Source organism: Homarus americanus, unplaced genomic scaffold (assembly GCF_018991925.1).
Source record: "Homarus americanus isolate GMGI-L3 unplaced genomic scaffold, GMGI_Hamer_2.0 scaffold58938, whole genome shotgun sequence".
In the NCBI taxonomy this organism is placed as follows: domain Eukaryota; kingdom Metazoa; phylum Arthropoda; class Malacostraca; order Decapoda; family Nephropidae; genus Homarus; species Homarus americanus.
The window spans coordinates 31070-57018 of NW_024747851.1; the positions used below are offsets into that span (position 1 = coordinate 31070).

Here is a 25949-nt window from a genome sequence, read left to right on the forward strand (position 1 = left end):
AACTCAGCTGAGCGGGATAAAGGGCGTACATTCTCATTACATAATCATCTCAACTGTGAACTTAATCTGAATTTCACTGAACTAGAACAAAGATTCTTTACACACGGCTGCGCCTGTGTTATATATTCATTAAACTCGGAATTTGATATCCTTACCGCCATGTGGTTTCACGCAGAGGTGAACCGACCAACACAGACGGCTGTATACCACCAACTCTCACCACCACATTATGAAACTAAACCACACCATAAATTATTTTAGCTGTATCTAACAGTCCAAAACATTTTCATTTCTAAAACATTAACCAATTATTTACAACAAGTAATTGTTCTAAGTTAATGTAATACTTTGCTTATAAATAAAACGATGTGGAGGTGTTGCCGTGAGCCAGTAGTCCTGTCAACACACCCAACCTGCCAGCCGTCCATACAGAGACGCTGTTTTGCCGTGAGCATCTTTTGAAAGACAGAAAATACGGCAAAATAGCATGTCTGAATTTGACAGCCGCCCCATAGCAAACTTATCCGCCGTTTTCATAACATGTGGCAAAAAAGAGACAGTGAAACTAAAATAAAATACTGTCTTGTCTAGTTTCTACGGCTACTCAACATTAAATATTGTCGACACGTCTAACTATATACTTAAGTCCTCTTTAACCGCCCTGTTTACCTGGGAGTAACACCAGGTGGATAGACAGTTGACCTGGGAGTAACACCAGGTGGATAGACAGTTTACCTGGGAGTAACGCCAGGTGGACAGACAATTTACCTGGGAGTAACACCAGGTGGATAGACAGTTTACCTGGGAGTAACGCCAGGTGGATAGACAGTTTACCTGGGAGTAACGCCAGGTAGAAAGAGACAGTTTACCTGGGAGTAACGCCAAGTGGATAGGCAGTTTACCCGGGAGTAACGCCAGGTAGAAAGAGACAGTTTACCTGGAGGTAACGCCAGGTGGATAGACAGTTTACCTGGGAGTAACGCCAGGTAGAAAGAGACAGTTTACCTGGGAGTAACGCCAGGTAGACAGACATTTTACCTGGGAGTAACGCCAGGTAGACAGACATTTTACCTGGGAGTAACAACAGGTGGATAGACAGTTTACCTGGGAATAGCGCCAGGTACATAGGAGACAGTTTACCTGGGAGTAACACCAAGTAGATAGACAGTTTACCTGGGAGTGACGCCAGGTAGATAGAGAGAGTTTACCTGGCAGTGACGCCAGGTAGATAAAGAGACACGGAGAGAACATCTGAGGAGTGGCATGATGGGAGGAGCACAGGTGACCAGCTTTACCTGACACAAACACTGCATAATGGCACTATTAACTTCCTGGCCCGTCATGTATGATTATATCTCTGAGGGTTGATACGTGTGAGGTGAGGGCAGAGTGATGCCAGTGGCCGATTCCCCCCTCCTCACCTGCTAGCCCGTGGAAGCGACAGGTGAGGCAGGCAGGTTAACATTCCAAAGTTATCATTCTGTTTCTTGCTAACTTTTGACTTTTTTTTTTCATTTCACTTGAGGTTATCTCGTAGGGGCCTTTATCATGTGGCAGCTCACAACACTTGGAAACTTTGGTAGGACTTCCAGGCGGCCGTGTTCTTGTCCGTGTACTCGAGGCAGTCTGGCGGCAGGGGCGTGAGGGAGTTGACTGTTGGCGGGGTCCTGGGGCTGAGAGACTGACTAGACCCCAGGGACCCCGCAGACCCCAGCGAGGAGGTTCCCAGGGACGAGGACACCAGTGAGGACCCCAACCCTGAACCAGCCGAGTGGGACATCTGCTGCCCGCCGCCGCCTCCCATAGGGTTGAGAGAAGCCATGGAGCTCACCTGCAGCCACAGTAAAACATTTTATTACTTATCATGTTAAAACAAATTATATAAGAGACATCAGGATGGGGGAGTATACTGTATAAAGGTTGTCAGGATTTATTGTGAGGAGGGACGCGGGTGACTCACCGGGACGTTGATCTGAGAGTGTGACATGGGTGTGAGGTAGTCCATGTTGGAGTAGTAAGAGGGGGCGGCGTAGCTCTGGTAGCAGGCCGCCGCCGCCGCCGCCTGCTGACTTACACCGCCATAGCCGCCACGGTCCAGGCACGGCGGCGTCATCAGGTCTCCCATAGGTGGGATGGACGCCGATCCCGCAGGCGGTATAGCTGCTGGAGACCAGATAGGGTTGTAGGAGGTCGGGGCAGTGGAGGACGGGGTGAGCGGCAGGGGCGGGGCCGAGCTGACGGAGGGCGGCGGTGAAGGTGGCGAGGCGTCTCTATGGCCGCCCCCTGACGGCGGTGGCGTAGCGGTTGCGCCCACACCTCCGGTGGTAGTCTGTCCCGAGGGCTGCGACGTCTGTGTGGAGGAGGGGGGCGGGGACTTGGCCACCTTCTTTGTTCTCGGAGTCTTCTCCGCCCCCGCCGCCTGTTGCTTCTGCTGCTGACGACACTTGGCCCGACGGTTCTTGAACCACACCTGCAAATACCACATAAACACCTGTTAGTACTTGCCAACACTACATAAACACCTGCCAACACTACATAAACACCTGTTAGTACCAGCCAACACCACATAAGCACCTGTCAATATCTGTTAACATGATGGACAGATTACTAAGGCAAAACCCAACAAACTGGGCTATCGGCATCTCTCTCTCTCCCCAGTCATTGCAACACTTGCACCACTGGATCAGGAACAGGGAGAACCAAGATGTGCGATTGCAGCCTGCGCTCCTGCCTCACCACATAAATCAACTCACTCACTGCCATCATCCAGCTCATCATACTTTTCATTATCATCAAACCCCTAAACCTCCAAAAGTCCTATGGCGACAGACGAGTGGCGACGGGGACAGGCAGAGATGACTGCCGGGAGTCTCTAGTCACAACTCTGCACATCGGTGGCTTATGCATTGGGATCTAGGCAGCAGTGCAATTCGGTCCTGTCTGTGCGACTGAGTAGCCCTTTCGAGGAGGCACTCTGCTCACCCCACATTGGGAGGGGGCTAGAAAAGGTGACCTTAACATAGCCTACCTAAATAAACCAACCTGACTGGGCAACCGCACCCAGTAAGGTCATCCTTATGCGGTCGAAAACACAATCATAATCATAGATCAAAGCAAAACCAAACTCTACAACCTCTTATGGTTGCTGCATGGAATGTCAGGACCCTTCTGGATACTGGCACAAATGAGCGTCCTGAAAGAGGAACTGCCCTTGTGGCAAAAGAGCTGGCTAGCAGCCACTAGTGAGTCCCGGCTCCCAGACGAGGGTCGACTCAAAGAACGAGGGGGTCCGGCTATACCTTCTTCTGGAAGGGTAAGCCTGCTGCGGAGAGAAACTGCATTTATGGAGTTGGCTTTGCCATCCGCTAATCCATCTTACATATGCTAGCTGAAATATCTGTTGCTCCAAGTCCCATTCAATCACTCACGTCATGCCTTTTTCATCAGTGCAAACGTCCCAACACTGGATGCAGAAGATCATCATCTTGGAGGCCTTTTATGCCAACCTTGACAGAGTGTTAACCTCTATCCCCAAAGAAGATAAGGTTGTGCTCTTAGGTGACTTCAATGCCAGAGTTGGCAGAGATGCTGACATGGCAGGGAATCACAGGGAGAAACAGAGTAGGCAAGTGTAATCCCAACAGCCAACAATTGTGCTGCACAAAACCTCACCATCACCAATACCTTGTTTAGGCAGGCCGACAAGTTCAAGGGTTCGTGGCAACACCCACGATCCAAACACTGGCATCTCATTGACTACATTATTGTCAGAGAAAGAGATCGCCTAGATGTCCTCATCACCCGAGCCATGCGTGGCTCAGACCACTGTGATACAGATCATCGGCTCGTTAGGGCCAAACTCTCCCTTCACGTCACCCCAAAACGGCGAAGGCAACAAGCCTCCAGAAGAGGCTTTAACACCAAGCGACTGGAGGATCCAGCGGTAGCACATGGCTTCAGAGAGCAACTCAACAATGGGTTAATAAATAACCCAACAACAAACAACCTGTGTCAAATGAGGTCCCATCAAAGCTGTCATCACAAAACACCTGCCTGATCACAAGAAAATACCAGGATTGGTTTGATGAAAATAACCCAGAACTCAACGTACTCGTAGATGATAAACGTGCTGCCTTAACTGACTGGCAGAACAACCCTCAATCTCGGATCAAAGCTAATACTTTTTGCAAGAAGAAAGCGGCTGCCCAGCACGAACTTCGCAATCTAAAGAACGAATTTGTTGAAAAAAGAAGCGTGAATCACAAAAACTTGCATTTCAACACAAGTTGCATGAATTTTTCAATTCCGCCAAAACAATATATAGCCCAACTACTCATGGCGTGGCCCCCTCCACTCATCCAAAAGTAACTCCCTAATTAAAGACGAAGAAGGTATCCATCAGCACTGGAAAGAGCACTATCATTCGCTGCTCAACTGAAACACCGATGTAGTTGTCCTGACTACCCAGCAGGTTCCTCCAAAAGCTGACCTGCCTCAGCTCTCCTCCATCCCTGGATGAGGTAACTACTGCCATCAAGCAAATGAAAACAAAGCTACAGGGCCTGATGGAATCCCAGCACGGTGTATAAAAAAGGAGGGCCACTGCTTACCAGCCGTCTCTCTCTCTCCTGGAGAATATATGGGAGGAGGAAATCCCTCAAGATCGTCAATATTTATAAGAACAAGGGAAACTGGTCAGACTGTGGCAATTACCGCGGGATCTCACTGCTATCCATAGCTGGCAAGATTATTGCCCGAGTCCTCCTCAACAGACTTCTTCCTAAGGCATAAAACTTCCTCCATGAATCTCAATGTGGCTTTAGACCATCCAGTGGCACCACTGACATGATCTTTGCTGCCCACCAGATACAGAAAAAGTGCAGAGAACAGTGCCGTGACTTGTGCATGGCCTTCATCGACCTAACCAAGGCCTTCGACTCGGTCAACAGGGAAGCCCTCTAGTGGACCCTCAGCCGTTTTGGCTGCCCACCAATATTCAATACCACTGTGAGGCAACTCCACGATGGCATGAACGGCAGTGTCCTACACAATGGCACCCAATCTGAGTTCTTCTCCATCCAAACAGGGGTTAAACAAGGGTGTGTACTGGCACCAACTCTCTTTTCCATTTTCTTGGCTACCTTCCTTACTCAGGCCACTGCCAATTTAGCCGGCGGGGTGGACATCGAGTACCGGATAAAGGAAGTTTTCAACATAAGACGACTCCAGGCTGGAACAAAGGTGTCGTCAGCTTCCATTACTAAACTTCAGTATGCAGACGACCTCACACTCGTCGCTCACACTGAACGCGACCTACAGGAGATCCTGAGCACCTACGTAGATGCGTATGCACAATTCGGCCTTGAGGTGAATGCACGTAAGACTCAGATTCTCTTTCACCCTGCCCCTTGTTCAACCACACATCCACCATCCATTCAGCTTAACGGTGCTACCCTCTCTAATGTTACCCACTTTCAGTATCTCGGCTTCCACCTGCTCACCACCGTGGACATTGATGAAGAGATTCAACATCGGGGCAGATGTGCATCTCAAGCATTTGGCTGTAAGGAGCTGAAATTATCTACAAAGCTGCATGTATATTGAGCAGTGGTCCTCCCCACCCTGCTATATGGCAGCGAGACATGGGTCACATAGGAGGCACCTCAAGGCACTTGGAAACTTTCACCAACGTAGTCTACGTTCCATCCTCCGAGTTCGCTGGGAAGACAAGAGAACAAATTCCAGTATTCTCACTGACACCAACTGTAGGAGCATCGAGACTACCATTATCCATGAACTGGCCATGTTAGCAGCATGGATGACAGTACAGTAGACTGTCAAAGCAGCTACTTTACAGTCACCTAACGAATAGTAAACGTAACGCTGGCGGGCAACTGAAAAGGTATAAGGATAATCTTAGGACAAACCTGAAAAAGTGCCAAATCGACCCCCTCACCTGGGAGACGATTACTCCACATCGTAACGCTTGGAGGAGCACCACACGAAAAGGTGTCAATACTTTCGAGTTAGCCCGACTGCATACCGAGGCAAGCAAGCGCCAACGCCGGAAAGACGAGCTGCCCCTCCTGCACTAGATGCACCCCTCTCGAGTCACCTCAGAACTCACCAACGAAGATGACATCCTTAATAACTCATATCATTGTATCATAGCTGGATGATCGTCATACTCGATTCCAAGTGACTGCAAAGTAGTGGTACTAGTAGTAGTAGTAGTGGTGTGTGTGTGTGTGTGTGTGTGTGTGTGTGTGTGTGTGTGTGTGTGTGTGTGTGTGTGTGTGTGTGTGTGTTTTACAATCCAGTAAAAGTGGTAATAGCGTTAGAAAGAGACATTCAATTTAGTCTTGCATCACCACCATCTGTGTTACTGCTGGTGGTGGAGGAGAGAGGAGGTGTTGCAAAAGACTAAGTCATATATACCAACCTTTGCAACACACGCAACACGGGAACAACAAAACAACAAAAACAATAATAAAAATATCACTTCTACTGAAGTTTTTTGTATTTTGTTTCAGATATATTGGTATTTTATTTGTTTATTTGTCGGGGTGTTGGAGCCTCGGGGTGGGCAGTGCAGGCGAACATGTGGCCACAGTGGGCAAGATCCATACACTAAAGCTGAGCTGTAGCTGGAGTCACTCTCGTCCCTGGCTGCTGTTATGTTACCAACCACGTGCACGCCCGTCCCCAGTGACGTGGCGCCCCTCCAAGTCAATGCTCTTTGGTCAAGTTATATCGCGTTGTTAGCTACACAGTTTCTTGTCAACATCAGTGACGTGGTAGTGACGTGGTGATAACGTAGTAGTGATGTAAACACCAGGATCATGGGAAGTCGATGGATACCGCCCACCTAACCTGGATTATATTGGAATGTTACGTCAGGTTACGTTGCGTTACGTTAGTGGGCCGCGTCTTTAAGGGATCATGGGGCTGCGTCCTTTGCCCTGCCTCTGCTAATGAGTTGGTAACCGCATCCCCCCCCCCCTCTTCCTTACCCCTCCTCTTCCTCCCCCCTTTCAGCCGCCATGACTCGAGAAGAAGGTTCGTGACTTCTCTCCTTCACCTGATCTGTACTCATCTCTCTCTCTCTCTCTCCTCACTTATCTATTTTCGTTCCTCCTTCCTTTCACTTCTCTTCCCTCTCTGCCGCCTCTCTTCTCCTTCACCTTATAAGGGGAGGAGGGGGGAAGGTTGAGGATGAGGGGAGGGGGTTTAGGGTGAAGGTGAGGAAGGGAAGGAAAGGTGTCTGGGGGTACTGAGCTTGATCACCTGTGCTCTTATTAACATAGTCAGTCAGTCAGTCAACAGTCAATCAGCTAGGACCTATTCAACCTTATCGGGACCAACAGGTAAATATAGGAGTAAGTCAGGACACACACACACACACACACACCAAAACTGTCTGTCTGTCAGTCTTGAGAAGAACGTCTTGATCTTCAACTGTATTCTCTTTACAATTATTTGATTGTATTAATGGGTATAATTCCTTCCCTCTTCCCCCAACCCCTCACCCCCACAGTCCGTCTCATCTCACACCTCACTCTTCACACACACCATCCCTCACCCCCACACATCACTCCCTCACCCCCACACATCGCACCAGTAGTTACACACCCCTCCCCCCTCTTCCAAACCTTCTCTGCTTCTGGAAATGCCGGGTGGAAACTAACTTAAAGTGGAGAGTTTGTAAGTAGTCAAGATTTCAAGTTTCCTACGCACTACCAAGAGTAGTAGGAGGGAGGTGGGAGAGAGGGGAGGACTGAGGGAGGAAGGAGGGAGAGGAAGAGGGGAGGGGGGAAGGACTGAGGAGGGGTGAAGGAGGTAGGGGAGGGGGAAGGACTGAGGGAGGGGTGAAGGAGGGAGAGGGGAAGGACTGAGGGAGGGGTGAAGGAGGGAAGGGGGTAAGGACGGAGGGAGGGAAGGAGGAGGACTTGAGGAAGACATGGGGAAAGATCTCTCCCTGCCCTCTCGACTCCATCTTCAACTACCACCAAGACTGTCGGCGTTAAACTTGAATCTTGGGTCAACTCTCCAAGTGTTGTCTTAAGGAGCGACCAGTTGTTGCTTGTGGGGCGTTACAGTTAGGTCAGGAGAAGGAAGATGAGGGAGGAGGAGGAGGAGGAGGAGGAGGAGGAGGAGGAGGTGACCTATAGGTGTGTGTGTGTGTGTGTGTGTGTGTGTGTGTGTGTGTGTGTGTGTGTGTGTGTGTTAGTGATGTGTGTGTGTGTGTGTGTGTGTGTTAGTGATGTATGGTGGTATGTGTGTGTTGGTAGAGTGTGTCAATACGTTAAGAGTCTTAGTAGTAAAGTGTGCAAGACGGGGTAAGGTGTGAAGGTCGTAAGGAGATCCCTGGAGTCGAACCCTGGCCCAAATCTCCCAGCCAGCCAGCCAGTGTTTAGAGGATGTTCATATGTAACACTTGGACGTGACGGTAAAACTTTAGACCAAGAGCGCCTCACTGTGTTGCGTCACGACCCACTGCTGCCCAGGATGTATGTATGATAGTGGTGGTGTAGTGAGAGTAGTGGTGGTGGTGGTGGTGGTGGTAGTGAGAGTGGTGGTAGTGGGTGGGTGAGAGTAGTGGTGGTGGTGGTGAGAGTAGTGGTGGTGGTGGTAGTAGTAGTGGAGAGGTAGTGGTGGTGGTGGTAGTAGTGAGAGTAGTGGTGGTGGTGGTGGTGTAGTAGTAGTGGTAGTGGTGGTGGTGGTGGTGGATAGAATGAGTTAGTGGTGGTGGTGGTGGTGGTAGTAGTGAGAGAGTGGTGGTGGGGTGGTGGTAGTAGTAGCAGGAGTAGTGGTGGTGGTAGTAGTGAGGAGGAGTAGTGATGATGTGGTGGTGGAGTAGGAGAGAGTGGTGGTGGTAGAAGTGGAGATAGTGGTGGTGGTGGTGGAGAGAGTGGTGGTGGGGTAGTGGTATAGTGGTGGTAGAGAGTAGTGGTGGTGGTGGTAGTAGTGAGATAGTGGTGGTGGCAGTAGTGAGAGTAGTGGTGGTGGTAGAAAGAGGAGAATATGGTGGGTGTAGTGGGTGGTGGTGGTGGTAGTAGTAGTGAGAATGGTAGTGGTGGTGGTAGTAGTGGAGAGTGAGTGGTAGGATGGTAGTAGTGAGAGCAGTGGTATGGTATGGTAGTGAGTGAGTGGTAGTGGTGGTGGTAGTAGTGAGATGGTGGTGGTGATGGAGTAGTAGTGAGAGTAGTGGTAGTGGTGGTGGTAGTAGTGAGAGTGGTGGGTGGGATGGTAGTAGGTAGTGGTAGTGGTAGTGGTGGTGGTAGAAAGAGAGTGGTGGTGGTGATGGTAGTAGTGGAGAGCAGTGGTGGTGGTGGTGGTGGTGGTGGTGGTAGTGAAGGAGAGTGGTGGTGATGGTAGTGGTGGAGAGGGTGGTTAGGTGGTGGTGGTAGTGAAGTAGTGGTAGTGGTGGTGGTAGTGGTGAGAGTGGTGGTGGTGATGGTGTAGTGGTAGTGGAGAGTGTGGGAGGTGGTGGTGATAGGAGGTGAGAGTGGTGGTGGTGATGGTAGTGGTGGTGAGAGTGGTGGTGGTGGTGGCAGTAGGGGAGAGTAATGTTGGGGTGGTGGTTGGTGGTAGTGGTGGTGGCAGTGAAAGTGTGGTGGTGGTGGTAGGTGGTGGTGGAGTGAAAGAAGTGGTGGCGTGGTGGCTGAAGAAAGGAGAGAAAGTATGGTGGTGGTAGTGGTGAGGTAGTGGTGGTGGTAGTAGGTGAGAGTAGTGGTGGTGGTGGTAGAAGAGGAGATAGTGTGAGTGGTGGTGGAGAAAGGAGAAGTGGTGGTGGCAGTAGTGAGAGGTGGTGGTGGTGGTGGTGGTGGTAGAGCGAAAAGGGAGGTGGTGGTGGTAGGAGGAGAGTAGTGGTGGTGGTGGTGGTGGTGGTGGGGTAGCAGAGTAGAAAGGAGAGTAGTGGTGGAGGAGAGAGAGTGGTGGTGGTGGTGGTGGTGGTGGTGGTGGTGGTGGTGGTGGTAGTGAGAGTAGTGGGGGTAGTAGTGAGAGTAGTGGTGGTGGTAGTAGTGATAAGGGGATACGGGTAGAGAATTCAGAACGTTGATCAAGGCCAGCTTCCACTCTAGTGTTCACAACCTCTGGTGGATGAACTGCAAGATGCTTTACGCCAGACTCGGGGAGGTCATCCTGAACAGAAGCAGCAGTCCAGATGTTACGTTCCAGCCTGGATGAGATGTCGACTGTCTTTCTCTCTCCTTTGGTCGGCTTTGCTCTGCTTCAGGGAATGAGCACGGGCCCCAAAGCCGACAACAGTTGCAGATATTGACTATGAAGCAACAGTCACTGAATGCTGCATAGATCAGCGGCTCAACTAACTCAACACAGCTAGGATAGCTACTTATGTATTAGGATATTTAATCTTAAGGTAATAAAATGGCAGGGAAGGTGTGGCTATTGGGGGGAGGCCGTGGACAACGTTTTAAAAATTAAAGTAGTAGTGGTAGTAGTAGTAGTGATAGTGGTGGGCCTGTGGTGATAATGGACACATGTGGTGCGGGGGCAGGGCAGTGTGGTGGTAGTGGTAGTAGTGGTAGTGGTGGTAGTAGTAGTGGCGGTAGAACACATGTGGTGCGGAGTTTGGTTGTGTAGTGGTAGTAGTAGTGGTGGTGGTAGAAGACATCTAGTGCAGGAGTCGAGAAGTGTGGTAGTAGTAGTAGTAGTGGTGGTGGTAGTAGTAGTGGTGGTGGTAGAGCGTGGTGGTAGAACACATGTGGTGGAGCGGGCTGTGTGGTGAAATGAAGTATGTTTGTAGTTGTAGTGGCGTTGGTAGTAGTAGTGTTGGTGGTAGAACACATGTGGTGCGGGGCCAGCCAGCACACAGGATGAGGATCGTGTCCCCACCACCCCAGCGAGGATTACCTGTAGGTGCCCCGTTAAGTCAGACCGCGGGGGCAGTCTGAAGGTGGTACTGCGGGGGAGTGTGGTGGTGGGGAGACCTGTGGTGTAGTACAGGTGGCAGCTGCGGCGGTACACCCACAGGTATACACTGCTCTGTAAAGCTTGTATATGACTCTCTCCTTGATACTGTCTGATGTTGAAATCAAAGGTATAAATGTCTGTCTGTCTGTCTATCTGTCTCTCTGTCTGTTTGTCTGTCTGTCTGTCTGTCTCTCTCTCGGCCCATCTGTCTGCTCGTCTGTCTGTTAGTTGGACAGATGGACGCCTCAATACACCTATACCCCGATGTTTTTAGGTCATAATCCACGTCGACTTGAACAAATGCCCACCTAAAGTTCCTCGTCTCTTGCCTCATCAGAACATTTACCTGTCGACCTGAATAACACTCAGGAGGAAGGGGAGAGACAGCTAAGGAGGAAGGAGAGATGAAGGAGGAGAGAGACGCAGATGTGAAGGAGGAAGGAGAGTGACGCATGCAGATGTTAAGGGGGAAAGACAGAGAATCAGGAAGTGGGAAAGAGAGAGATGGCCGTGAAGGAGGGATGAAGAAGAGATGAGGCGGAGAGAGGAGGAAGGAGTAAAGAGAATGGGAATATAATTATTCTAACCCTGCAACATTCAGACCCAACAGAACCTGCGGTTCACATACAACCCATATAACTCTTACTATTAATATATTTTTAAAATAGACAAGTAATATAGGTCAATGTTGTGAGAGGCAGTAACCAATCAGATCACCAGGATATATGGACGTCACAGTCCAATCAGATCAGATAGAGGACTGCACAGTAACCAATCAGATCAGCAGGATAGATGGACGTCACAGTAATCAATCAGATCAGGAGGATAGATGGACGTCACAGTAACCAATCAGAGATAGATGGACGTCACAGTAACCAATCAGATCAGCAGGATAGATGGACGTCACAGTAACCAATCAGATCAGTCAGGATAGATGGACGTCACAGTAACCAATCAGATCACCAGGATAGATGGACGTCACAGTAACCAATCAGATCAGCTGATAGATGGACGTCACAGTAACCAATCAGATCAGCAGGATAGATGGACGTCACAGTAACCAATCAGATCACCAGATAGATGGACGTCACAGTAACCAATCAGATCACCAGGATAGATGGACGTCACAGTAACCAATCAGATCAGCAGGATAGATGGACGTCACAGTAACCAATCAGATCAGCAGGATAGATGGACGTCACAGTAACCAATCAGATCAGCTGGATAGATGGACGTAACAGATGATAGCAATTGGACATAACATAACAGCAGGTAAGAGAGAGAGAGAGAGAGAGAGAGAGAGAGAGGAAGAGCTCACCTGTACTCGACTCTCGGGCAGGTTGATCTTAAGGGCCACTCTCCTCATAAAGATGTCAGGATAGCGGGTCTTGCTGAACAGTGACTCCAACACGTCCAGCTGGGCCCTAGTGAAGGTGGTCCTTCCGCCGCTGCTTCCTGGCAGGCGCTGCTATGGTGTAACGACATAACACAGTCACTAAGGGTGGTTACTGGCACGTTTATGACAGTCCATGACACTAACTTATGTGACACTTCCTATATGACAATAATACAAATGTGATATATGACACTTAAAATAATGTGACGCTCCTGTATATGACCACTTAAGTAATGTAACACTTCTATATATGACACTAATTTCTGTGACCCATATATGACCTATGACACTTCATGTGACACTTCTGCATGACACCCCACAACTTGAGTGTGTCACATGTAGGTGTGTGATACTCTTATATGACACATGACACCACCTCACATATAGCAACACCTTCACACTGACACAAACTTAGATTGAGTTAAAATGATAAAATAACCGAAAAGTTATAATAATTTCGACTCAGGAATAACCTACGTAACAGCTCTTGAGAAATACAACGGGAGTAACACGTTGTAACACACGTCACAGTAACACAATGTAACACTCATGTAACAGTAACACAATATAACACTCAACGTAACAGTACAGTAATACAATATAACACTCCAACAGGTACACAAAATAACACTAAACGTAACAGTAGCACAATATAACACTCAACGTAACAGTAACACAATGTAACACTCAACATAAAAGTAACACAATATAACACTCAAAGTAGCAGTAACACAAGTAACAATAACTGACAAATAATTATTCTACTGTCACGACCGCTTGATATTAAGACTGACAGACATGACATTTAAACAGACACGGATCTACCACACACGACAGAGCCGAACATGCAAACAAACGTAACTTCATAAAGCAAACAAGGTAAACAATTCCCCCCTTGAAGTATCCCCCCCGCGACATGGTCAAACAATTTAGGTGTAGACAATTATTCAAGCAAGAGGCAGACAAAAGACAGACACACGATCAGATTGTAAACACTCCAATTTGTTGTTTACCCACAGTAATTAGACGTGCAAACCACCCAGGAGTGAGACAACAACACAGGCAAACACACTAATTATTATGTAGACAACGAGGCAAGATTAATGTAAACAATGACAGATACTTCACGAGCAGACGCATTAGATGTAAACAATAACTCAGACCAGAAGCAAACAACTATAAACACACTAGATACACACACACACACACACACACACACACACCAAAGCAAGCAGCATGAGAGAAGAGAGAGAGAGAGAGAGAGAGAGAGAGAGGCCTATTTTTCATGGGTTGGTCGGCACGGTGATCACCCTCGGATTATTCGCTCCCTATATTTTCCGGGATTAGTTGGTTCCCATCCTGCGTGGGGGATGAAAGGGAAAGGGAGAGAGGGAGGTATGGTGAGTGGGGAGGGATGATGAGTGGGGAGGGAGGGATAGCGGGGGAGTGAAGGAGGGGTGGGGAGGGATGGTGAGTGGAGAGAAAGGGACGGTGAGTGGGGAGGAAGGTATGGTGAGTGGGGAGGGAAGGGATGGTGAGGAGGAGGGAGGGATGGTGAGTGGGCGGGGAGGGATGGAGAGTGAGGGGAGGGATGGGAGGGGGAGGAGGGATGGTGAGTGGGGAGGGAGGATGGTGAGTGGGGAGGGAGGGGATGCAGAGTGGGCGGGGAGGATGGTGAGTGGAGGAGGGATGGTGAGTGGGAAGGAGGGATGGTGAATGGGAGGGAGGGATGGTGAGTGGGAGGAGGGATGGTGAGGGGAGGGAGGGATGGGGAGTGGGCGGGAGGGATGGTGAGTGGGGGAGGGAGGGATGTGGTGGGCGGGGAGGGATGGTGAGTGGGCGGGAGGGACAGAGTGGGGGAGGGAGGGATGGTTAGTGGGCGGGAGGGATGGAGGAGTGGGCGGGGAGGGAGGTGAGTGGGGGGGGAGGGATGGAGAGTTTGAAAAATACGAGGTAGGGATGATACGTGGGAGGGAGAAGAAGACGAGGGAGAAGAAGAGGAGGAGGAGAAGAGGAGGTGAATGGGAGGAAGAGAAAGAGAGGGTTGGAGGAGAGGAGGAGAAGAGGGAGAAAGAAGAGAGGAAGAGAGAGAGAGAGGGTGGGGGAGAGGAGGAGGAGAGGGGAGAAGGAAGAGGAAGAGAGGAGAGGGTGGGGGAGAGGAGGAGAAGGAAGAGGAAGAGGAGAGGGTGGGAGAGGGAGGGCGAAGGGGAGAGGAGGAAGAAGAAAGGAGGAGGGGGAGAAGAAAGAGGAGGGAGGGAGGGAATACATTGTAGGGATGATAGAAGAGAAGGAAAGGGAGAGAGAGCGAGGAAGGGGGCAGAGGGAGACAGAGGGGAGAAGACAGAGGGGAGGACAGAGGGGAGAGGACAGAGGGTAGCCATTGTCCCGGGTGTGTGGCTTTTCCTCCCCTCATATATCCTTCTCCCCATCATCATCTTTGTTATTGATTAATATTGATTCAATGTGCAAGTGTTGATGGTGTGGGTTTTTGTGGCTTACATCAATCCGGCTCTTCATCTCTCTTTTATCCCTCCTCTCTAATCTCCCGTCCCTTACCCTCCCACTCTCTTGATCTCACCGTCCCTTCATTCTCTCTCCCCCCCTCTCTCTCTGTGCCCTATTAATTTAACCCAACAGAAACCTCAACAATCCAACAAACAGCCAGAAAGGTCGTCCTCCTCTTCCTCCTCCACCTCCCCTCTTCACACCTCTTCTTTCCTCTTCCACCTCCTCCATCCTCCACCTCTTCTTCCACCTCCACCTCCTCTTCCTCCTCCACTCTTCTTCCCCCTCCATCTCCTTCCTTCTCCATCTCCTCCTCTTGCTCCTCTTCCTCCACCAGACAGCAAGTTGACCTCCCCTGACCTGACCCTCCACAACCACCAAGAGGAGCTGAGAAAACAGAAGATAGAACAGGGCTCAACTATTGTATCCCTTGGTCTGTTGTGTCTGAGTGCCACCAACAGTGCCACTGGCCTAGTTCTTGGCACCCTGGTATTCGTGGCATCATTGTACTCTGGTAATCTGTACTGGTGACTCTGGCACTGCAGCACTGGTACCGCAGCATTCTGGTACTGCGGGACTCTGGGTACTCACGGCACCTGGTACCACGGGACTCTGGTACTGGACTGGTACTCACGGCACTTGGTACTCACGGGACTCTGGTACTACGGGACTCTGGTACCACGACTCTGGTACTGCGACTTGGTACTCACGGCACTCTTGGTACTAATACGGACTCTGGTACCTAACTCCTACTCTGCGGGGACTTGGTACTGCGACCAATCGACACCCACAATATTTTCTAAGGGTGTGTATCTCACTCCTTCACACCTCTACCCCCTCCTCTCACTTCTCTCCCTTCACTACTACATCCACCTTCACACCCACCCATCCCCCCTTCCCTCACACCCACCCATCCCCCTTCCCTGACACCCCTCACTCCTCCCTCCATAACCAGGGTGTAGAGATGGTGTAACAAGAGAGAAGCCGTAAAGAAGAAGAGGAGGAGGAAGAGGAGGGTGTGTATGTAGGAAACCATAGAGTGACCGTCTTGAAGGGCGGAGGAGGAGGAAGAGGAGAAGGAAGAGGTAGGGAGAGACATAAGAGGTGTACAGGTCTTCTTGTTTATGCTGTTAATCACCTGTATATGTGTTTGTTTATAGGTGTTTTGACTGTGTGTGTGTGTGTGTGTGTGTGTGTGTGTGTGTGTTCTGGTCATGTGTGTTTCACTACAGGTAAATCGACCTTGTCAGTCTACTAATTATATCCTGGAACAACAACAACAACAAAGGTACAGCATAACTGACAATTTTAAACATTCTAAAAGTACATAATTAACCCAGGTCTGATTAATTAAGACTTAATGACTCGAATTATAATATTTCCAGCCCAGATCCTTAACGTAACACGTAAACAAGTACCTTTGGTTGGTGGGGGTGGGGGCAAGGCAGGGGGGTGGGGTGGGGGTGGGTGGGTAGAGGAGGGCAGGGGGGTGTGGGGTGGGGTGGGGGGAGTAGAGGGGGAGGGGGCAGGGGGTGTGGTGGGGGGTGGGGTGGGGGTAGAGGGAGGGGCAGGGGGGGTGGGAGTGGTGGCAGGGTAATAGGTCAAGTGTTACGTAAGTTATGTGTTTAAATGAGGAAGTTAGTCTATATTGGTAAGGGACAGAGGGAGAAGATGAAGGAAGAGGAGGAGGAAGAGGAGGAGGAGGAAGAGGAGGAGGAAGGAAGAGGAAGAGGAGGTAGTAGAGGCTTTGTTTACACTGCTAATCCTCTCTTGACACATGTACAGTTTCGTTCAAGATTCTTTGAACACTGCTGGAGACAGCTGGCAACTCAAGGCCGTTTGTTTACTATAGTACGTAGTATAATATAATACGAAACAACAAAGTCCAACCATTAATTAAGCAACGGCGAACTAAGTAACCAATCACCGATCAGTTTTACATTTATTCATAATTTTTACTACGTACTATAGTAAACAAACGGCCTTGGGTTGCCAGCTGTCTCCAGCAGTGTTCAAAGAATCTTGAACGAGACTGTACACTGACATACATACATACATACATACATGCATACATACATTCATACATACATACATACATAACCTAACATAACCTAACCAAATCATGACCAACCAGCCACCAAGGGAGAAATTATTATCATCGTCTCTGGAGTGAAATTATTACGTGCCGAAAGTTTGATAACACGGACCGGATTATCACGGAATAATTTTAGAACATTTAGGTGTAATTCGTGGGAAAGTTGAGGTCCCGGGGACAACTATTAGTCCGGCCAGGTGTGTTAAAGGTGTGTGTTATGTGATTACCTGTATTAAAGGTTAGGTTAGGTTAGGTTAGGTTAGGTTAGGTTAGGTTAGGTTAGGTTAGGTTAGGTTTAAGGTAGGTTAGGTTAGGTTAGGTGGGATTAGGTTAGGTTAGGTTAGGTTAGGTTAGGTTAGGTTAGGTTAGGTTAGGTTAGGTTTAAGGTAGGTTAGGGTTGCCTACTAGATCGTCTATTTAATTTTGAATTATACTGAGTTTTCAATAATAATAATAACAACAACAACAACAACAACAACAACAACAACATAATAATAATAATAATAATAATAATAATAATAATAATAATAATAATAATAATAATAATAATAATAATAATAATAATAATAATAATAACAACAAAAACATTAATAAATACAGTAAAACAAACAAGCAAGTGGATAATATAAATAAATTAAAATATTATTAAATGTATAATAATGATAATTGAATAAAAGAGAACAGGGAATTACTTCAATAAATAAACATTAAAAACAAGAGCACTTAACATCCTGGCTCAGGGTGATGACATACTCTACCGTCCTACTTATCTACTTAAACTGTTTACTTAAGGTTGTACTACGAGCCTTACAAGTGTACTTTTCTACTTATGATAGTTATTGATGGTTACAGTACAGTATATACACTCAATGTCACCACCACAGCAATCATCACCCCCAGCAACCACCACCACACCAACACCACCACCCAAACCACAGCAACCACCACCACACCAACACCACCACCCAAACCACAGCCACCACAGCAATCACCACAAGCACCACAACAACCAACACCACCATCACCACCCAAGCCACAACCACCACAGCAACCAAGCATAACAACCCGTTCATTCACCATCTCTCAAGTATTCATATGTTTGTCATAACCAAACCTAACCTAACCCTAACCTAACCCTAACCTAACCTAACCAAACCTAACCAAACGAAACCAAACCTAACCTTAACCTAAATTATCAACATTAGCCAAAACTCATTAACTTATACATACATACACACATACATACATACATACATCCATACATCCATACATACATACATACATACATACATACATACATACATACACTAATGAGGGTACTTTAACTTAACTATGACGATATAAAAAAAGTAAATAGGTAGTTACTGGGAATTAAAGTTTGAGTACTCAGTGTTCAGTCATCATTAGCAAGAGTGAGCGGGTAGATGGGTTACCTCTTCACCTGGGGGAGGGGGGGGGAGAGGCAAGGGAAATGGAGGGTGGAGATGAGGGAGAGGGGGAGGGGGAAGGAGGGGAGTGGAGATGAGGAGGAGGAGGAGGAAATGGGGGCTGAAGAGATGAGGAGGGAGGAGGAGGGGGGAAGGAAAGAGGGGTGGAGATGAGGGAGGAGGAGGAGGAGGAAGTAAGGGGAATTGAAGATGAGGGAGGAGGAGGAATAAGGAAAGAGAGTGGAAAAGGTGAGGTACTGATGGAGAATACTGAAGAGGGAGCAGCTACTGGTGGAGGGTCTGGCAGGGGGTGGGAGAAAGGGGGGTGAGAGAGGGGGTGGTAGAGGTGGTGAGTGGGGAGGGGAGGGGTGGGAGAGGTGGTGGCAGGTGGGGAAGGGGAGGGGGAGGGCAGTGGGAGAGGTGGTGGAAGTGGGAGGGGGGTAGGGGGTGGGAGAGAGGTGGTGAGTGGGTGGGGGAGGGGGGTCGAGAGGTGGTGGTGGGGGTAGAGGAGGCGGTGGGAGAGAGGAGTGGTGGTGGGGTGGTGGTGGGGAGTAGAGGAGTGTGGTGGGAGGGGGGTGTGGTGGTGGGGGGGTGGTGTGGTGGGGTGGGTCAGTGGGGAGAGGTGCAGAGAATTTGGTGGGGCAGAAGGTTGAGATTTTCCGTTGTAAGAAGAACGACAGTGATGTAAAGAATTAGACAGGAGGGTTCCTATGAAATAAACAGTAACTCACCCAGGTCCTAGTAACTCCCCAGGTCACGGCCAACTCACCAGGTCTGTTAACTCACCCAGGTCTGATAACTCACCAGTCACTGAGGAGGTAGAAGGGAGAATAATTATATTTGTCATCTGAGAGGGAGAGAGAGAGAGAGAGGACGAGAGAGAGGAGGTGTGATAGAGGTTATGGATAGAAACAGAGAGGAGAGAGAGGAAAGAAGAGAGAAAGGGAAGAAAGAGAGAAAGGGGGGGGATGGGGAGGTATATCTCGTGTTTCTTGCGGGACAACTCGTTATGATTGGCTATGCTACCTCGACAAAAGAGCAGGAGATTGGTGAAGGTATTAGCGCGTAATCTTCTTCCACTGTTTCTGTTCTCTTGGTCTAATTAATCGATCAGGCCACGCGAGGCAGCTTAACGCCACGTGTCGCCTTGACGATGGCCGATGCTCATTTGTCATCTTATACTCGTACAGTGAAACCTCCATTTAACGGTATTGGGAGAGAAAAATCCGTTATATCGAGGTGTTCCGTTAGATGTTGACAACCTCCATCGAATGAAACTATGGATATGTACCTGCAAGTCCGTTATGTAGAGGATCCTTTAGATGTGAAACGTCCCCCCCCCTCCTCTCCCCTCTCCATCTAACGGATTCTATGAAAGGAGAAGTCCGCTATGTGGAGGTTTTACTGTAAACACTAATGGCGGCGGGAATGTTTTGATTTAGTTTTAATTCTTGTTTAGACGAAGTTAATTTATACACGCACACATACATACACACATCCATATACACGTAGCGAAATAATACATACACACACGCACACAGTCGACTGAGTTGGTAGTGTGGGAGTCACGTGTCGTCACCCTAACACAGACACCTCCTCCCCCCCCCCACCAAACACACAAAGCTAAATATCACATCTTTGTCTTTACGTTTCTTCTGTCATCCTTATAATATTCTCTCAACTCGCCATGTTTGCCTGCCCTGGTCTTTGCGTCTTTGCTGCTCGCATATAAAAAAAAAGGTTTATACCACACTCACACTGTCACCTCACATAAACCATTGGACAATATGTGTTCTGATACCTGCCATATTTGATTCTCCATCTCCACTATCTCCCACAAACTAAAAAAAAAACAATAACAGTATTCATCTTGTGTTTTTTTTTCCCACTCGCGATGTTCTCCTAGGATCGAATGCGACACTTGAATTCATCCGATGCTCATTTGTCACCCAACACCGAGTTTGGCGCCATTCTCCCAACATAGCGGGAGACTTGTGCCCAAGGCGGGGACAAAGACCGCCTCTCTCACCGCCTTCCCAAGTGCCTGGGTTCGAATTCCTATAAAAGACTCGTACGTTAGAATGTCTTTTTTTTTCTTCTTCTTCTTCCTTCAACTGGCAGGAAGAAGAACGCCATTTTCGGTCTTCCATTATAAGCGCCAGAATAATATAGTTTTCAATACTCTGTAAATGGGAAACAGTTACCGTATGAATTTTGTTTTTGTGTTTATTGCTATCACAGTGTTTATACTGCCGTGGGTCTGGTGTGATCTGATTGACAGTGTGGTGTGATGCTGTTTGGCCGTGATGGTTGTATTAATATCAATAGTAATAATAGCAATGTTATTATTATTACTATTATTATTATTATTATTATTATCAAACATAAACAGTATACAAAGCACATTTTTTTTTTATTGGGCACCTCCCTACATCCTTGTGTAAGGTGAAGTGCAGAAGCGTTTACAGTGCCCATCAGGGAAGCATGCTAAGTTCATGCTTGCCATTATGTCTCATTAGTCAAGGGCGTAGAAGCCTGAAGAGTCAATGGTTTATGTCTAAGCGAGTTATTGGAAGCTCCAACAACTTGTCCCTGAATACGAATTCGCAACTTTCGATTTACAGCAGGTACCTACTTTGCTGCTAGGTGAACAGGGACCAAGGGAGGCTGGGAAGTGTGTCCGAACAACTTTCCGCCGGCCCGGAAATCGAACCCGTGGCAAAGGACATTAGTTAACACACATGAGTACATAACCTCCTGGCATCAAGATGCATTTTACCTCGTCCCCCCAGAACACCTGGCGTTACAGCACAGGTATGTACGTATGTATGCATGTATGTATGTATGTATGTATGTATGTATATATGTATGTACTGTATGTATGTATGTATGTGAATTACAATATATCTGTGTACTCGTATGCATATCTAGGTGTATATTCACTCGTGTGTGTGTGTGTGTGTGTGTGTGTGTGTGTGTGTAGCGTACAGACAACAGCTGATATCTACCTGTTGTTATTGTCCTCATATACCTGTTGCCCCCCCCCCCCCACCGGGCTCTGGTTACCCCCCAACATAAGTACACCCAATTGTGACCGTAATGGTGTTATGAGCGAGCGTCCGCATAATAAACTGGGATCACAGTAACTCACTAACCCTAAACCAGCCTAATTAAGCGATAAACCTGTAATTGACGGAGGTATTGGATTGACCCCCTTTCCCTACCCACCTCCCTAACCTGGCCAACTAATACACACACACCTGCGCTCTGTCTCCCTCCCCTCCCACACACACCCCCTCTCTCCACCCCCACACACCCCCTCTCTCCCCCCCACCCTCTCTCTCCCTCTCCTTCCAGAACATTAATCACATCAACTTTGTTCAAGACTCAAGATCAAACTGAGTCGGTAGCGTTGATTACCCGCCTTATTAATGCTACACCCTACCATCGTCTCCTCCCCTCCTCCTTCATCTCCTGGTGCTCAACCGCCCGCCTTAGGTTCAAGTGGGTGTAGCTGCAGACGGGGACGTGGCGTGTTGTGGGGGTGGGGGGAGGGACGTGGCGTGTTGTGGGGTGGGAGGACGTGGCGTGTTGTGGGGTGGGGGAGGACGTGGCGTGTTGTGGGGGGTGGGGAGGACGTGGCGTGTTGTGGGGGGAGGAGAGCGTGGCGTGTTGTGGGGAGGGAGGACGTGGCGTGTGTGGAGTGAAAGTGAGGAAGGGTATTCGGTGTGTGTGGGAGGGTGATGGAGTGGGCGGATGGAAAGTGTTTGTGTTTAAGTCAGAAGTCGATGGAAAGATATATATATATATATATATATATATATATATATATATATATATATATATAAAGAGAGAGAGAGAGAGAGAGAGAGAGAGAGAGAGAGAGAGAGAGAGAGAGAGGACATACAGACAGACAGATAGACAGACACAAAAACAGACAGACAGACAGACAGACACACAAAAACAGACAGACAGACAGACAGACACAAAAACAGACAGACAGACAGACAGACACAAAAACAGACAGACAGACAGACAGACACAAAAAACAGACAGACAGAGAAAAGAGAGAGACAAACACACAAACACAAAGAGAGAAGAGAGAGATAAATGAAAGGGGGATGGGGAAAATCAGAAAATAAGAAGAGAACAAATAAAGGTACAGACGTTGAAGAGAGAGAGAGAGAGAGAGAGAGAGAGTCTGACGTACTATAGAAAGAGGAGAGGGAGGAGATGTGAGATGGCTATAAGGATTAAGAGGGGGAGAGAGAGAGAAATCGTGCTGAGGGATAATAGGGGAGAGAGAAGAGAGAGAGAGAGAGAGAGAGAGAGAGAGAGAGAGAGAGAGAGAGAGAGAGATCTTCGACGGCAGTAGGAGAGGTACAGGGAAGGAAGAGAGGGTAGACGATGAAGACGAGGAGGAGAGGAGGAGGAGGGTGAAGAGAACGACGATGAAAGAAGAGAAAACAGACAGTGTATCAGGAGTGTGTAGAGGGCGAGGTGGTGGAGGGCGAGGTGGTGGAGGGCAGGTGGTGGGAGGGCGAGGTGGTGGAGGCGAGGTGGTGGAGGGCGAAATGGTGGCGAGGTGGTGGAGGGCGAGGTGGTGGAGGCGAGGGTGGAGGGCGAGGTGGTGGAGGCGAGGTGGTGGAGGGCGAGGTGGTGGAGGCGAGGTGGGGGAGTGAGGTAGGGAGGACGAGGTGATGGAGGACGGGTGGGAGGGCGAAATGGTGGCGAGGTGGAGGGAAGAGGTGGTGGAGGGCGAGGGTGGGAGGGCGAGGTGGTGGAGGGGAAATGGTGGCGAGGTGGTGGAGGGCGAGGTAGGAGGGCGAGGTGGTGGGAGGGCGAGGTGGTGGAGGGCAGAGGTGGTGGAGGCAGAGGTGGGGGAGGGGGAGGGTGGAGGGAGGGTGGAGGACGAGGGATGGGAGGACGAGGTGGTGGAGGGCGAAATGGTGGCGAGGTGGTGGGAGGCGAGGTGGTGGAGGCGAGGTGGTGGAGGGCGAGGTGGTGGAGGGCGGCAGGTGGTGGAGGCGAAATGGTGGTGAGGTGGGAGGGCGAGGTGGTGGAGGAGCGAGGTGAGGGCGAGGTGGTGGAGGGCGAGGTGGTGGAGGGCGAGGTGGTGGGAGGGCGAGGTAGTGGAGGACGAGGTGATGGAGGACGAGGTGGTGGAGGGCGAAATGGTGGCGAGGTGGTGGAGTATCTGCCTATCACCAGACAGACTCGGGGATGGAAGCTGCGGGTTGACGAGAAGAACTGAGATGAAATACAGTTCCATCACAGCAGAGGCAATTAACACAGAGTGCCACCCCCGTACTGTGGAGTGCCGCCGTGGAGTGCCGCCATGGAGTGCCGCCGTGGAGTGCCGCCGTGGAGTGCCGCCATGGAGTGCCGCCTCTACAAGCTACCTCAACTACTGTCTACAGTACTCTAATGATGATACTTATAGCAGGAGATGACAAGTGCAAAACATGGGCGTTAGGCCACACCCAACACCTTAACTAGCAGGTAAGTTCACAGTGGCACACATGACACAGGTGTGCCGGATGAAAAGAACACAGTCACTCCCTCATTCTCCGCCACGCTCCACCAACTGTAGTACTCGAGTGTGTGAGCGAGTGTGTTGCAAGTACTTCTTTATCTTAACTGGTGCTTGAGTGGCGGAGGGTGAGAGAGGCCGGGGGAGGGATATACGTGAGGAAGAGGCCGTACCGTAGAGGTACTCACTGGGCGTGGGGTAGCCCTGCTGAGATGCAGTGAGCTGCCTGCAGGCGCCTTGAACGGGAACGCCAGCCTGGAGCCTCACATCACAAGCGACCGCACGCCTACTGCTGCACGCCCACCACTCCGGCCTGCAGGCTACTCCCAGGAGACCACTGATGAAGACTGATGCAATGGGTCTCCAGCAGCAGGTGACGGAGGATGTGGATGATGGCTGCCCTGAGGGAAGGAGAACACACAGGTTAATACAGTGTAGTCACAGCCAACACACCTGAGACGCAACACACACACACAGGTTAATACAGTGTAGTCACAGCCAGCACACCTGAGACGCAACACACACTGATTAATCCCCAACTTAATCTCTGCCTAAACAAAGAATACATAAGCTGCTGGTGCGAGAGATGTTGCTCGATAAATAACTATCATAGTCACTTAATATCTTGACATGTACTTGAGGGTATGTTGTCACCTGAAATATAAACACACTAGTTGACTCGCGGTTCATTAAAAGCAACAAGATACAGTAAACCAGCTGGAGATTCTCCTGTGGAAAAGAAAAACTCAGCACATAAGCTAACTGGAGGCCTCTGTGGAAAAAAATAAAAAAAGAACTAATTATGATTACAAAAGCTAAGTGGAGACTTTCCTGTGAAAAATAGTGATGGACTCACTGGGTAAATGCGTTTCATGGAGACTCTCCCACGGAAAAAACAAACAACAGGCACACACACACACACACACACACACACACACACACACACACACACACACACACACACACACACACACACGGCAAGTATAATGACCTCAACATAACATAAAGAAATACAGCGACAGGGATTTTTTACTGTTGAAATGAATTTTTGCCGGGAAACTGGTAGGTAGGAGGGGGGGGCAATGGTAGCTGGGGGACTGGTAGGGAGAAGGGGTAATGGTATGGGGGTAGGAGGAAGGGGGTAATGGTAGCTGGGGACTGGTAGAGGAAGGGGGTAATGGTAGCTGGGGGACTGGTAGGAGGAAGGGGGAATGGTAGCTGGGGGACTGGTAGGGAGGAAGGGGAATGGTAGCTGGGGGACTGTAGGGAGGGAAGGGGTAGCTGGGGGACTGGTAGGGAGGGAAGGGGGGAATGGTAGCTGGGGGACTGGTAGGGAGGAAGGGGGTAATGGTGGCTGGGGGGACTGGTAGGGAAGGAGGGCAATGGTAGCTGGGGGACTGGTAGGGAGGGAAGGGGGGTAATGCTGAAGGGGGACCGGGAAGGGGGGAAATGGTAGCTGGGGGACTGGAAGGGGGGGGTAGCTGGGGGGACTGGTAGGGAGGAAGGGGGTATGGCACTGGGGGACTGGTAGGAGGAAGGGGGTAATGGTAGCTGGGGGACTGGAAGGGGGGGAGAAGCTGGGGGGGGGACTGAAGGGGGAATGGTAGCTGGGGGGACTGGTGAGGGAAGGGGGGGTAATGGTAGCTGGGGGACATGGTAGCTGGGGAACGGGAGAGGAAGGGGTAATGGTAGCTGGGGGGACTGGAAGGGGGGGGAATGGTAGCTGGGGGGACTGAAGGGGTAATGGTAGCTGGGGGACTGGTAGGGGAGGAAGGGGGGTAATGGTAGCTGGGGGACTAGGGAGGAAGGAGGGTAATGGTGGTGGGGGGACTGTAGGAGGGAAGGGGGTATGGTGCTGGGGGGACTGGAAGGGGGTGTGGTAGTTGGGGGACGGAAGGGGGTAATGGTGCTGGGGGACTGTAGGGAGGGAAGGGGATGGTAGTTGGGGGGACTGGTAGGGAGGAAGGAGGTAATGGTGAGCTGGGGGGACTGGTAGGGAAGGGGGTAATGGAAGGGGGAACTGGTAGAGGGAAGGGGGAAGGAGAAGCTGGGGGG

General features: G+C 49.6%; 1 protein-coding gene across 1 annotated transcript; it reads right to left on the bottom strand.

Moving 5' to 3' along the window:
- LOC121879871 (homeobox protein otx5-A-like) lies at positions 1-24768 on the bottom strand. The gene is made up of 7 exons (XM_042386654.1): positions 24751-24768; positions 24609-24666; positions 24068-24295; positions 19131-19171; positions 12257-12406; positions 1961-2470; positions 1-1831 (listed from the first exon to the last, which is right to left on the bottom strand). Exons 1-7 carry the CDS (start codon positions 24766-24768, stop codon positions 1559-1561), a joined length of 1278 nt encoding a protein of 425 aa, XP_042242588.1. The 3' UTR covers positions 1-1558.
- Between the last annotated feature and the right edge of the window lie 1181 nt (positions 24769-25949).